This window comes from Tursiops truncatus, chromosome 1 (assembly GCF_011762595.2).
Source record: "Tursiops truncatus isolate mTurTru1 chromosome 1, mTurTru1.mat.Y, whole genome shotgun sequence".
NCBI classification, from domain to species: Eukaryota; Metazoa; Chordata; class Mammalia; order Artiodactyla; family Delphinidae; genus Tursiops; species Tursiops truncatus.
In genome coordinates this window covers 59,171,748-59,184,411 of record NC_047034.1, presented here as the reverse complement: position 1 = coordinate 59,184,411, position 12,664 = coordinate 59,171,748, and the positions used below count along the sequence as shown (strand labels likewise).

The following is a 12,664-nucleotide window of genomic DNA, read 5'->3' as shown; positions in this document are numbered from 1 at the left end:
TCCTCAAAAAGTAAAACGTGAAGTTACCATACGACCCAACAATTCCATTTCTGGGTATATGTCCAAGAGAACTGAAAACATAAGCCTACTCAAAAACTTGTGCATGAATGTTCATAGCAGCATTATTCACAAGAGCCAAAAAGCAGAAACAATCCGAATGTCCATCAGTTGATGAATGGAAAAAGAAAATGTGGTATATTCATACAATAGAGTATTATTCAGTTTATAAAAAGGAATGGAGTACTGATACATGGTACAAAATGGCTGAACCTTGAAAACATTATGTTAAATGAAAGAAGCTAGACACAACAGGCCATGTACTGTATGATTCTATTTGTATGAAATGTCCACAATAGGTAAATTTATAGAGGCAAAAAGTAGATTAGTAGTTACCAGTGGCTGGTGAAGATGGAGAGTGACTTCTAATGGGCCCTGCGTCTCTTTTGGGGGAGATAGAAGTGTTCCAGAGTTAGATAGCAGTGATGGTCACAGGATCTTGTAAATATACCAAAAGCTGTTGGATTGTACACTTAAAAAGGGTGAACTTTATGGTATCTTTTATCTAAGTAAAACAATTTTTAAGAAAGAGCCTGTACACAGGGCTAAATGTAAACATGTTTATTATAAAACTTCATAATGCCATGTCAAATACAATAGGTATGACATAAGCTTAAATAAATACATACTTAAAACATTTTAAATCATAATTTTAAATACTTTATAAAACCCAAACACAGACCACATTTATATTTCACACAGCTATTTCCAATGCAGTATATACAAATATTTACAACATTTGAACAATTTCAAAGAAAACAGTAATTCATTCCATATGTAGCCTGCTCATAATACTTGTTTTTTTTTTCTCTCTCTCTCCTTTATTTCCCAGAGTTCTTTTGCCCCTTAAAAACCTCTGCTGTTCTGATCCTTATCATATCTCTCTGTTTCCTTTTGGTTTTGTCTTTGCCAGTGTGCAGCCAGCACTCCTCTGAAATTTTGCTTTTTCAACACATCCTAAGTGAATGAAAGGGTGGGAGAATTTGGATTCTTATACTATCCTGCAAGGTTGGGGCAGCTTTGCCAATTACTGGCCCAGTATCTCTTATGGCCAGTGACCAACAAATGACTAGGGATTCCTTAGGAATTTTAAACTCTCTTATAAATAAATACAAATACTTGCTCATTCAGGCTTTCCTCTCTTTAAGAACACCCGAACGGACAGAATAAGACAATTAGGGAATACTTATTAGACATCTTGACTTTAAAAAAAATCCACTGGACAGATCCATTACATGGTATGTTTCTAGCATGGATTTAAAATCTTATGTAATATACAAGAATTGTATGTTGACACATCACATCTGACAAACATCTTTGTAGTAATGCAAAACACATTTATATATCTATATGTTTTTTCTTAAGAAAGACATTCATAAGACTGTACCTTTGTTTGTTTGCATTTATGCTTTTATCAAATCAGAACATTTAACCTCCTGGAAGTTTTTCATCATAGAAACCATATAGCTATGAAAAAATACCTGACAGTGTACAGGTGTGTTGCCATGCGGATTTTGCTCTCCTGAGACTACTCATGGTTTTTAAAGAAACTGTAGTCAAACATTCAGAACTTTATACTGGTTTATGCGTTGCTAGGGCACAGTATTTGCCCTTTTTGAAATACATTTACTACAGATGAAACTTTAGAATTTGTTAATAAAGATCTGGGATAAGTAACTTTTATTATAGTCCTAATATTTATAGTCCTAATTATTATAGGACTAATATTTACATATTTTAAAGTCCCTACCACACTTGTACTGAATTAATATAGTCCTAATATTTACATATTTTAAAGTCCCTACCACACTTGTACTGAATTAAGACTTATGGACTTTATACTATAGTCAATGCAAGTAAAAAGAACACACAGCCTCTAAAAAACACTTTAAAAAGCACTGAATCCCACAGGGATAAAAGTGATTGAGACAGTGTTTGCACTCCCACAGAGTGCTAAATAGAATTTCCACCATTAACAACCTTTCCCATGTCGTCACCCCATGGCATTAAAAATTTGTCATTTTTTTTCCAGGTCTGTTAATAGAATATCTTTGACCAATTTGTTTCCTCTAAACTCTTGACACGTATTATTCATCCGAATGACAGCAACTACATAAGCAGCAGTTGAAACACTGTGAGGGACAAAAGAAAGAAACAGCACCACAAAATAGTGTGTTGCACCACAAGATTTTACAGTGAGTGAAGGGTGAGTTAGAAAAGGAATTCTGAGATTCCAGAGCCTTAGTCTCTTCACTCTTGCATGGAAGCGAATATTCTTTCCTTCCAGTAGCCAGCACTGGAAAGGAGAAAACTGAGTCTTTTTGGTGGCAGGCTGGACTTGCCCACTGGATTTTAGTCCGTTGAAGTCCTTGTAGGTACCATAGTCCCAGCTATAAAGGCAGCCAGCGTGTGTAGTAGGTGAGTAGGGCCCGAGACCCAAGCAGACCTCTCTGTCTCTGCCGTCTTCAAGGTATCGTTCTAGTTCCCTAATATACCTGTGCTCCTGCAATGATAAGAGTGCATGCGGGCAGGACATTTAATATTTTGCATACTAACAGCAGCGACAAAATTCCCCTTCTAGCACAGACAACTGTGTGCACTCTCACAAGGCTAGTCCAAATACAAACCGCAACATCCTATATAGCTGGGATAGTGAAACTATTCTGTATGATACTGTAACGGCGGATACATGTCATTATACATTTGTCAAAACCCATGGAATATACAAAACCAGGAGTGAACCCTACTATAAACTGTGGGATTTAGTTAATAATAATATATCAATACTGGCCCATCGATTGTAACAAAATACCATACAAATGTAAGATGTTAATAATAAAGGAGGGCTTCCCTGGTGGCACAGTGGTTGAGAATCCACCTGCCAACGCAGGGGACACGGGTTCGATCCCTGGTCCGGGAAGATCCCACATGCCATGGAGCAACTAAACCCGTGCACCACAACTACTGAGCCTGCGCTCTAGGGCCCGCGAGCCACAACTACTGAGCCCGCGGCCACAACTACTGAAGCCTGCGCACCTAGAGCCCGTGCTCTGCAACAAGAGAAGCCACCGCAATGAGAAGCCCGCGCACCGCAACAAGGGGAGTCCCCACTCGCCGCAACTAGAGAAAGCCCGCGGGCAGCAATGAAGACCCAACACAGCCGAAAATAAAATAAATAAATAAATTTTAAAAAAATAATAGAGGAAATTGGAGGGCACGAGGGGCTATGCTGGAACTCTGTACTTTCTACTGAATTTTCTGTGAACCTGAAACTGCACACACAAAAATGTCTATTAATTAAAAAACATCTATTCAGAGGGGACTTGAGCCTTCCAAATTGTCACAAAGCAGAGCAGAGTGGTTAAGAACACAGCTTTTAGAGCCAGACTGCCTGGGTGTGAATCCTGGCTATACCACTTACTAATTTTGAGATTTTCGGCATTAAGTTCTCTGTGCCTCATTTCCTTCACCTATATAATAATAAATGCAATAGCCCTTATCTCATATAATTCCTAGCTTAGAACGGTTCCTAGAACATAGTAAGTGCCATATAAGGGTTAGCTATTATTATTATTCATGTTCATCAATGAAATGACTCCATAAAGGCCAGATCCTTGTTCCTTTCCTCTCCTCCGACAAAAACATGAAACAACTTGCCCTAGAATAACATGAAGGTGGTGATTTCCTCCCTAGACACTGCAGGTTCAGAAGGTTCCAGGAGCAACAGAACATGTAGAGAAGATACCTTCTTTCAAAACCATATGTGATTTTCAAGGCTTACCTGATTCCTTTGGACTTAAGTTAACTCGGAAATCGTTTGGTAGGATCCGTCTGATTGAAGGCTTTGGCAGCTGCTGTGGAATACAGGAGAACACAGAGTAAAGCACTGGTTTCCAGCATGAAGAGAGAAAAATGTGTAAAATGTTCAATGGCATGCTTTATACAAGAGTGCAGCTTACCTGGCAGGAACAAATTTTTTTGCTGCAAGAGAAAGAAAACCATTCATTTAGACTCAATGACTTTTAAGGATACATTAAATCCTGAAACAATATGACTCTTTTCATCAGGGGTTGCAGACTCAGTACCTACACGGCCCCTGTAATTATCAGAGCCCAGACACAGCTTGGTGGCAACAAGGGGGCAGGGCAGGGGATGCAAAGTGCGCACTCATGCCAAGGACACAGCAGCTTCCTAATGCAAGCGGATAGCAACATGCTCTGCTTGCCAGGTTCTGCTGTCTTCCAATTTGCCATGAGAAATCTCAGGTCTGGATTCGATGTGAAATTTCCTATTCTGTAAATGTCAGAACTTAATTCAAAAAATACTAAAGACTCTGTAGGTCAAACAAACCAGGAGTGTGGCTAGATGTGTTTGCATATCCCCTGAGATACTCCCATATTTAAGCCTGTATTCCAAATAAAATTTTTGGAAACATTTTATTGATTTTCCCAGGACCGCTAATTAGGGCAGCCTCATTGCAACAACTCCCAGGGGGACCACAGCATTCAATGTGAATAGCATCCCCTGGAGTTGTACCATGTTAGCACACTAACATTTGTATTTCCTGAAACTCTTTCCCTAAGACTTCTGCTTAATTACCCTGCAGTTTATTAGTGTTTAATGACTAGTGACTAGATTCTAATTACTTTTTAAATCTGTGAGAGATAACGTGACTCATCAATGAGAAAATAATTTTTTTCAAAAACCTTTTTGGAGTACATTCATAAATGCCCTTACCTTTCTTCTGAAGGCGTTTCAGAAGCCAGAGGAGAAATGATGCTAATGTCATGAGGGAGACCCCAGCAGCAGAAAGTCCAACCGCCAAGGGAGTTTGGGACTTAGAAGGAGCTAAGGAAACAGAGGGGGGTAAACTGTCATGAGAAGGAATTAAATTCAAAGTCTTTCTGTTCTGTCCATTTGCCCTTTGTGCACTGATTACAGTGTACAAAGCAGAAGAGTCATCTAGTTCAATACATGAGGCAGAGACATGGTACTAAAGGCCTTAGAGGTCAGCCCCAAACCACCTTTTGTGAGCTTATCTCCCAGCCTGGCTAGGCAGAGCTCTAACCTACCAAGCTTTCACAGCACACCTTGGTTAACCTCTCTCTCTCTCTCTCTCTCTCTCTCTCTCTCTCTCTCTCTCTCTCTCTCTCTCTCTCTCTCTCTCGCTCTCTCTCTCTCTCTCTCTCTCTCCCTCCCTCCCTCCCTCCCTCTCTCCCTCCCTCCCTCCCTCTCTCCCTCCCTCCCTCCCTCTCTCCCTCCGTCCCTCCCTCCCTCCCTCTTTTTCTCACTCTCTCTCTCATTTCCCTTCCCACCCCCCAACTTTTCCCACTAGCTCTCCTTTTATCAAAATTCCACTGACATGTCACTTCTTCTGTTTTCTCTTTATCCCCATAAAATGAAATGTCCATCCACTAATGTTAACCTGGGTAACCTTTCTGACCTTTCTGGCTTGGATACACTGGGTAGTTCATTACTGCAGCCAGATAGCTTCCTTTCTTAGCTCCCTTTCTTCTCTCTTGTCCCCCAGACAACCACCATCAATCAATGCTTCACCTTCACAAGTAGGCAGCATCCCAGACCAGTGTCCTGTGGCACCACATGTCAGAGCCGCAGAGCCATTGAGCGTCCATCCTTCAGGACATGCAAATGTACACTTGGTGCCAAACACAGGCTCCCCACTGCAGTTTATGTCGATCTTTCCGGGAACCTCCAAACTTGAACACTGTACCGCTGCAAACGATAGGACATGGGTAGAGGTTAAGAAAAATCTACCAGAACGTTTTTAAAACGGGCAGAAAAGTCACCAATAAGTGTAACTTATAAGCACTACTTAGTTTTCAGCATGTAGGAAATTAGGATCAAGTCCCTTGGGGCAATCTAGGTTCAGAAATGTTTTAAGGTACTTGACCTATACTCCTTTAAAGTCCTACCTTGGCAGGAGGGGACCTCCTGTGTCCACTGTCCCTGAGATGTGCACTCAAGTTGAGCCGATCCACGTAATTCAAAGCCTTCCTCACAGCTGATGGCACAGGAGGACTTGTAGGTAAACTCTCCAGTGGGGGAATGGGTACAGTTCACTGAACCACTTCTGGGCTGAGGGATAGCATCACATTTCACAGCTGGAAGACATGAGTGAGTACGTGAGAGGTTTGTTTTTATCGGGCAGCAACAGATTTCCCAAGGTAACCAAGTCCCTAGCTCTTCAATAGTGCTCACAGGAAAACTCACCCATGGACCCACTTTGGAAACTTTCAGAAGTACTAGAAACACTAGACTAGTTGTCTTTCAGAAGACAACTCACGTAGCCTCTCTCTGGGCTGGACAAAGCTTTCACGGGAAAGCAGAGCTACCAAAATTATGGTCAGAGAATAATGTAGTGGAACTGGATAGTACTTGGCATTTGACGACTGAACCCAGATCACTTTGGACAAAGGAATACTCAGAGAATTCAAGACTCTTCATTAGTCCCTGGACAAGTGGGAAGATGGCTGTGTTTTCTTTGAATTCCAGTCCCTTCATTGACAGGGGTACTAATTAAAGGACAGCCTTTAACAGGACCAGTGGTTCCTGAGCTCTGTTCTGATATGTGAAAGAAGTCAGGGTTAGGAGAAAGATTTTATGTAGTCAGGGAGCAACTTATGGGTCCTGGATGCTGACAGATGAGGCCAAAAAGAAAGGAGGATAAGAAGGCAGCCACATAAAATTTGTCTGCTTTGCAGTTTGGTTTTTGTCTTGTGTCTTTTTCCACTGTAAATCATTCTGTGCTGTATCTGGCTACAAAAAGGCCAGTTCCTGATAGTGAAAACTGCTTGCTTTCAATGTTCTTGATCTTGCTGTATTAAATTAAATTAAACTAAATTTTAGCGCTTACGTATATATTAAGGTGTCTCTATATCTGACACCACACTTGAAACATTTTCATCACTGCTAGTTATGAGCAATTTCAGAAGAAAGGTATGACAAGTACTTTGGAATCAAGTCATGTTCTCATAATCCTACTTTGTAAATTTTCTAATGTGATTTCCCTTCAGATTAAGATTTCTGCTTACTCCATGCCGATGTCTATAAAGTTATATTAGTCCAGTACAGTTAAGAAACCAGCAAAGCATCCACTCTTACTACATACAATCCTTTCCCTGGACAGTTCTTTTATATGCATCTCAAAAATATAACATGAATGTTGCCCATCAGGTCTGATTACTATAGTTAAAGTAGGCATCAGGTTTCATTTTCAGTGCTTCACATTTGAAGACTGCTGCTCTTTGAGAAAGGGAGAGTGTAAAGGAGACTCTCAGGCTTACCTTCACAAACTGGGACCTGCTGTGTCCATTGCCCCTGGGTAGTGCATTCAACCTGGGCTGGCCCCTGCAACACGAAGCCTTCTGCACAGGTGAAGTGGCAGGATGACTTATAGGTGAACTCTCCAGCAGGGGAGTGGCTACAGCTCACAGCGCCGTTCTGAGGATGGCTGATGGCATCACACGTCACAGCTGTAACACATGTCCCAATTTACATTAGCAGGTCTGGCTTTCCCATTTGGAGTATAGGTTGAGAAAAAAGAATGTTTACAATATAAATCCTGATGTAGAACTACCGTACCTTTACATGTTGGTTTCTTGTTGTCCCATATCCCAGAGGAGATACACTGCAGGTGCTGGGGTCCAGTGAGTTTATATCCTTCATTACACTCAAATTCACAGGTGGTGTTCCACAGGAAGCTCCCGTGGCTTTGGAAGCATTTCACAACTCCATTGACAGGACTTCTCAAAGCATCACACTTAGCCACTGGGGATTTGAAAGAACACCATGAACTTTACAGGAGAGTGACATATTCACTTCTTATTGAACTGGAATTTATAATACAGTAAGATAGATCAGAGGGTAGATTCCCAAAGCCCTGCGTTCATCCTTGGGGACATGCGCACACCCAATAAAGTTTTTATGCTTTTTTCTTGATATTTTCATCTTCTCTGATTGACTCTGACTATGCTAAATGGTTTCTGATCTATTTTATCAGATCTCTCATCAGGTCTCTGATCTATTTTACATAAGGCAAAAACAAAGAAAAATAACATATTCTAGATCAGGATTTATGACTAGTGATAAAAAAAAACAATCCCGACGTACACAGAACATTCATTTATTTTAACCCAGCATGACCTGGAGGAAAGAATTTTTTTGTCTTTGGCCTAAAAAGATAAGACAGAGAGAAAAGGGTATACTGAGGCTGCGTGATTACCATCCTCTTAAATTGGTCCAGTTGCATGGGTGAGGTTAAACAGAGAAAGGGGAAAGTCATTAAGATGTTAAGAGTATGGTTCCACTGTTTTATGTGTTTTCTTACAAATCACCGGAGCCTCAGAAACACTTATGTCAAACATAGGATCAAAACCTCTCTCAAAGCCAGCTGGTACCGTACTGGCCATATATATTGGCCAAGAGAACAAGTTTAATTAGAACTTGTTTAATTAGGACAAGTTTAAAAGAACTTTCCCTGACGTGCTGAAAATGGTATAAACTGGATAAAAAGTAAGGCAATGAGGGATGAGTTAGAGAATGTTCTGTGCCTTCTGAGAGAGACTTACTATTGCAGGCTGGAAGAGGAACACTCCATTCTCCGGAGGAAGTGCACTGTGTGGCCTCCGGGCTGCTTGGGAGATAGCCCTCCCCACAGCTGACATAGCAGGAAGAATTGTAGCTGAATTTCCCCAAAGGGTCGTTGCAAACCAGGCTTCCATGCTCAGGGGCTTCCTGTGCCTGACAGGTCACAACTGAAAAGGGAAACCAAATCAATTCTTCTCCTCTCTCACCTTATCAGATGGGAAGAACCCTGGAAACTATAACTACTGTTTATTGACCTTTTTTTTTTTTTTTTTTGCGGTACGCGGGCCTCTCACTGCTGTGACCTCTCCCGTTGCGGAGCACAGGCTCCGGACGCGCAGGCTCAGCGGCCATGGCTCACGGGCCCAGCCGCTCCGCGGCATGTGGGATCTTCCCGGACCGGGGCACGAACCCGCGTCCCCTGCATCGGCAGGCGGACTCTCAACTACTGCGCCACCAGGGAAGCCCACTACTGTTTATTGAATAGCAGGCACTATGAAAATGTTGTGTCTGCATTTGTTCACATCATCCAAACCATAAGCCTGTGAAGTTGGTACTATATTGTCCTCATTTTACAATGAGAAAACTGGGACTCAGAGAGTTTAACTATGTTGTCAAGGTGCTGTAATTAATAAGTGGTGAATCTGGGATTCAAAGCCAGGAGGATCTGACTTCATAGCCTCAGCTCTTAACCACCTTCTGAAACCATATGCCCCAGGGAAGGGAAGGCATGCAGACCTGACTCCGAAGCCAGCGGACACAAAATCCTCCTACCATCTCTAGCGAAGAAAAAGGTGAGACCAAGCCTTACCTTGCTCACACTTGAGTCCCGTGAAGCCGGGGTGGCACTGACAAGTGTGGCTGTTGACGGTCTCTCTACAGTCACCGTGGCCGCTGCAGGATGTCGGGGTACAGGCAGCTGTGGAAAAGACAGTCTGTGATGACGATTGTTATTGTGCTTCAAATGAGTTTCTTTAGGAATTCAGGGTCAATAGTGTGTAACGGGGATGTCACCAATGATACAGAGTGCCAGAGATTTTAACAGAAGTGCTTGATGAAATGCCAAAGCTGAGTTTTAGGCTCAACCATTTTTTTTTTTTCTTTTGCGCTACACGGGCCTCTCACTGCTGTGGCCTCTCCCGTTGCAGAGCACAGGCTCCGGACGCGCAGGCTCAGCAGCCACGGCTCACGGGCCCAGCCGCTCCGTGGCATGTGGGATCCTCCCGGACTAGGGCACAAACCCGTGTCCCTTGCACCGGCAGGTGGACTCCCAACAACTGTGCCACCAGGGAAGCCCTAGGCTCAACCATTTTAAACCTTGATGTTAATGTCAGGGGTATAGCTGTAACTGGCTCCCCAAATAGAAAATTCCCTTTATCACAAACTCTAAAGAGAGTTCCCCTACGGCACATAAACAACAGGTAGCTAAAAATGTATCATGTGTTTGTACACACACTGTATATAAGTATAGACCTATATATATGCATATATGTATACATAAATACATACATTCTTGTCTACATTCACACAAAGAAGCAAAAACACATTCTGTTTTAAAACATCAAACAGAATGTTTTAAAACCGTATCTTTTAGAACATAAAATTCCCACAATAGAGACCAGTTTTTGCATACAGTCCACAATCTGTCAAGATGCTCACACACTGAATCTCCCTCCCACTGCTGCCACAAACTCCCTACCTGTGTAGCACAAGGCTAGCTTCTTTTTGCTGCATCTCTCATCGTTCCACTTGCCCGAGTCCTTTTCTCTCTTGATGTAGATCTCTACACAATCCTCGTTGCTTTGCTTATTGTTTGGTTCACCTGGAGCCCAGTTTGTGGCCTCTTCAGTCAAAGGCTTCTGGGTCCCTATCCAGGTCCAGGTATCGTTGACCTTTCTGATTCCGATCCAGTAATAACTTGGTGAATAGCTGAATGTGGAGTTCAGGTGTTTAATCTCTTCCTGGTTTTGAATTGCAACCAGATGTGTGTACCTTTGCTGGCAATAAGCACTGGCCTCATCAAACGTCATGGGTTCCGTGGAGGCGTTGTAAGACCAGGCTCCACTTTCCTTAAACAGGAGAAGCACTAAGGGGGAAAATGTGAAAGGAATGGGAAAGTTTAGTCCTGCTATGGTTTGACTCTGTTAACTGGACCTTTTGTTGTCTTTTTTGGGGCATCTAGTGGCCTTTGGGTTGACTCAACCTTTTTTCACCTTTTCCAAAGTAAGAATGGGTACGAATGGAGAAACTACCATTTACTGTGTATCTCTTTTGTGGTTGCCCTTCCACTTGGTGCTTCACCCACCATAACCTACCCAATATACCTGCCTAATAGTAGAATAATAATCAGAATAACTAAGCTTTGGGGGGCACTAAATATGCACTGTCGGAGGCACTTTACGTGACCCACAATACTGAATCCTCAAAATGCCTCTGGGAAATAGGTTATTTATGATCAACTCTTTATACGTTAGGAAGCTGAGACACAATGAGGTAAATTGCTCCTAGCCCAGGGCACAACACATTGTGAGGAGAGGCCAGGAATGGTGCTAAACAACCTACAATGCACAGGACAGCCCCCACAAGGAAGACTTATCTGGCCCAAAATGTCAGTAGTGCCAAGGATAAGAAACCCTTTTCTAACTACGGGCATTGACTTACCGAAAGTGAGAGCAGAGAGAAACTGTGAAGCAATCATGACTTCAAGACTTCTTTTGATCCCAAGATTAGACTTGAAATGCTTTTCTGGGGGCGAAAGTACAAAATTAATTATAGAATGAAGTCCCAGGCTACCAGTTACTCAAATCATTCTACAATGATGCGTAGAGCGACCTCATAAGATTTTCAGATAAAGGATTGAAATCTTTTGCCACCATCTTCACTTCAAAGAAGTTTACCCAAATGAATACATGTAAAAGTTAAGATTCTCATCATTTAGGTCAAAGAGAAAAGCCAGGTTTTAACTTGTCTGAATACAATAAGAGCTTGCACAGATCTTTTATCTAAGGCTTCTTGACTATCTGTTCATATTAATAATCTGGGTTTCATGGCCAGATTAATTAAGTAAAAGACTTCTTGCACTTACCTGTTCGGTGAAGCAGTTGTTTCGGTGTCAGATTCCTCCTGAGTTGCTGCTGCTTCTGCCACTCTTGCAGTTCTGATGCGAGGTCAGCCAAGAACACTGGAGCTCTGCTCCTGCTGGAGCTGCTTTATAGAACGACGCTTCCTGTGAGTAATAGGAGGATATGTCCAAAGCCAGTAAAGAGGAATTCCCAGACAGCATCCAAAAAGTTTCCCAGGAATATCCATAATGCGAAAAATTACAATGATGTCAAAATGAATTCTCCTTTTTTACATACCTTTAAATTTTACATGAATTCTATTGATATGACACAAATGCATGGTTTTAATCCCCAAAACATAAAAGCTATGTCTTTAAATTTTTTTTACCTTTGCTTATTAGTAGTCCCTCTCCTGAAATTGTGGTAGCAATCAGAATTTCATCACCCTAAGCAAACTAAGAATAGTTGTGTCATCTATGGACTATTACCCTCAATTTTCCTACCCCATACCAGTCAATTATGTCATCACTCACTTTTTTTCTCTTTCTCACCTACCAACTCAATCCATTTTAAGGTACAATACCTAATTGGAATGAATCATGAAGTAAATGTTAATCCTCAGATTCTGTGTATAGTTATGGCTAAATTACTAGAAACAATATCTCCCACTTAAATGTCTGAAATAATGCCTTGTTTCTTAAATATAAGAAAAATGGGAAACAGACTTAGATATTCCTGTCGGGAAAACATTCGTGATTTGTTCAGTGAGAAAATAAAAATGAAAACTATATATACTCGTGTTTAATTTACCCAAATTTGGTTTAAAATTTTTTAATGTGAATTGCAAAAACATAAAAAATGTATCAAAATGTTAACAATGGATTTCTAGATGGCAGGATTCAGGGGTTATTTTTATAACTTTCATGTTTATTTTCAGGTTT

General features: G+C 41.5%; 1 protein-coding gene across 2 annotated transcripts; it reads right to left on the bottom strand.

Moving 5' to 3' along the window:
* Positions 1 to 603: 603 nt before the first annotated feature.
* SELE (selectin E) lies at positions 604 to 11,877 on the bottom strand. 2 transcript variants are annotated; one of them, XM_019918687.3, is made up of 13 exons: positions 11,747 to 11,877; positions 11,323 to 11,406; positions 10,361 to 10,747; positions 9,473 to 9,580; positions 8,646 to 8,831; positions 7,660 to 7,845; positions 7,362 to 7,550; positions 5,991 to 6,179; positions 5,614 to 5,790; positions 4,795 to 4,905; positions 4,017 to 4,038; positions 3,839 to 3,911; positions 604 to 2,560 (listed from the first exon to the last, which is right to left on the bottom strand). In XM_019918687.3, exons 2-12 carry the CDS (start codon positions 11,357 to 11,359, stop codon positions 3,854 to 3,856), a joined length of 1,650 nt encoding a protein of 549 aa, XP_019774246.2. In that variant the 5' UTR covers positions 11,360 to 11,406; positions 11,747 to 11,877; the 3' UTR covers positions 604 to 2,560; positions 3,839 to 3,853. The 2 variants fall into 2 exon arrangements, with proteins under 2 accessions (XP_019774246.2, XP_073660744.1); XM_073804643.1 differs by having other exon boundaries at positions 3,839 to 3,908.
* Between the last annotated feature and the right edge of the window lie 787 nt (positions 11,878 to 12,664).

Coding starts and splice junctions, on each gene's coding strand:
- SELE (XM_019918687.3), bottom strand. CDS start 11,359: ATGATTGCTTCACAGTTTCTCTCTGCTCTCACTTTCG. Junction 5,791..5,990: donor GGAGGTCCCCTCCTGCCAAG/GTAGGACTTTAA, acceptor TATCGTTTGCAG/CGGTACAGTGTTCAAGTTTG. Junction 4,039..4,794: donor GAAACGCCTTCAGAAGAAAG/GTAAGGGCATTT, acceptor TTTCTCTTGCAG/CAAAAAAATTTGTTCCTGCC.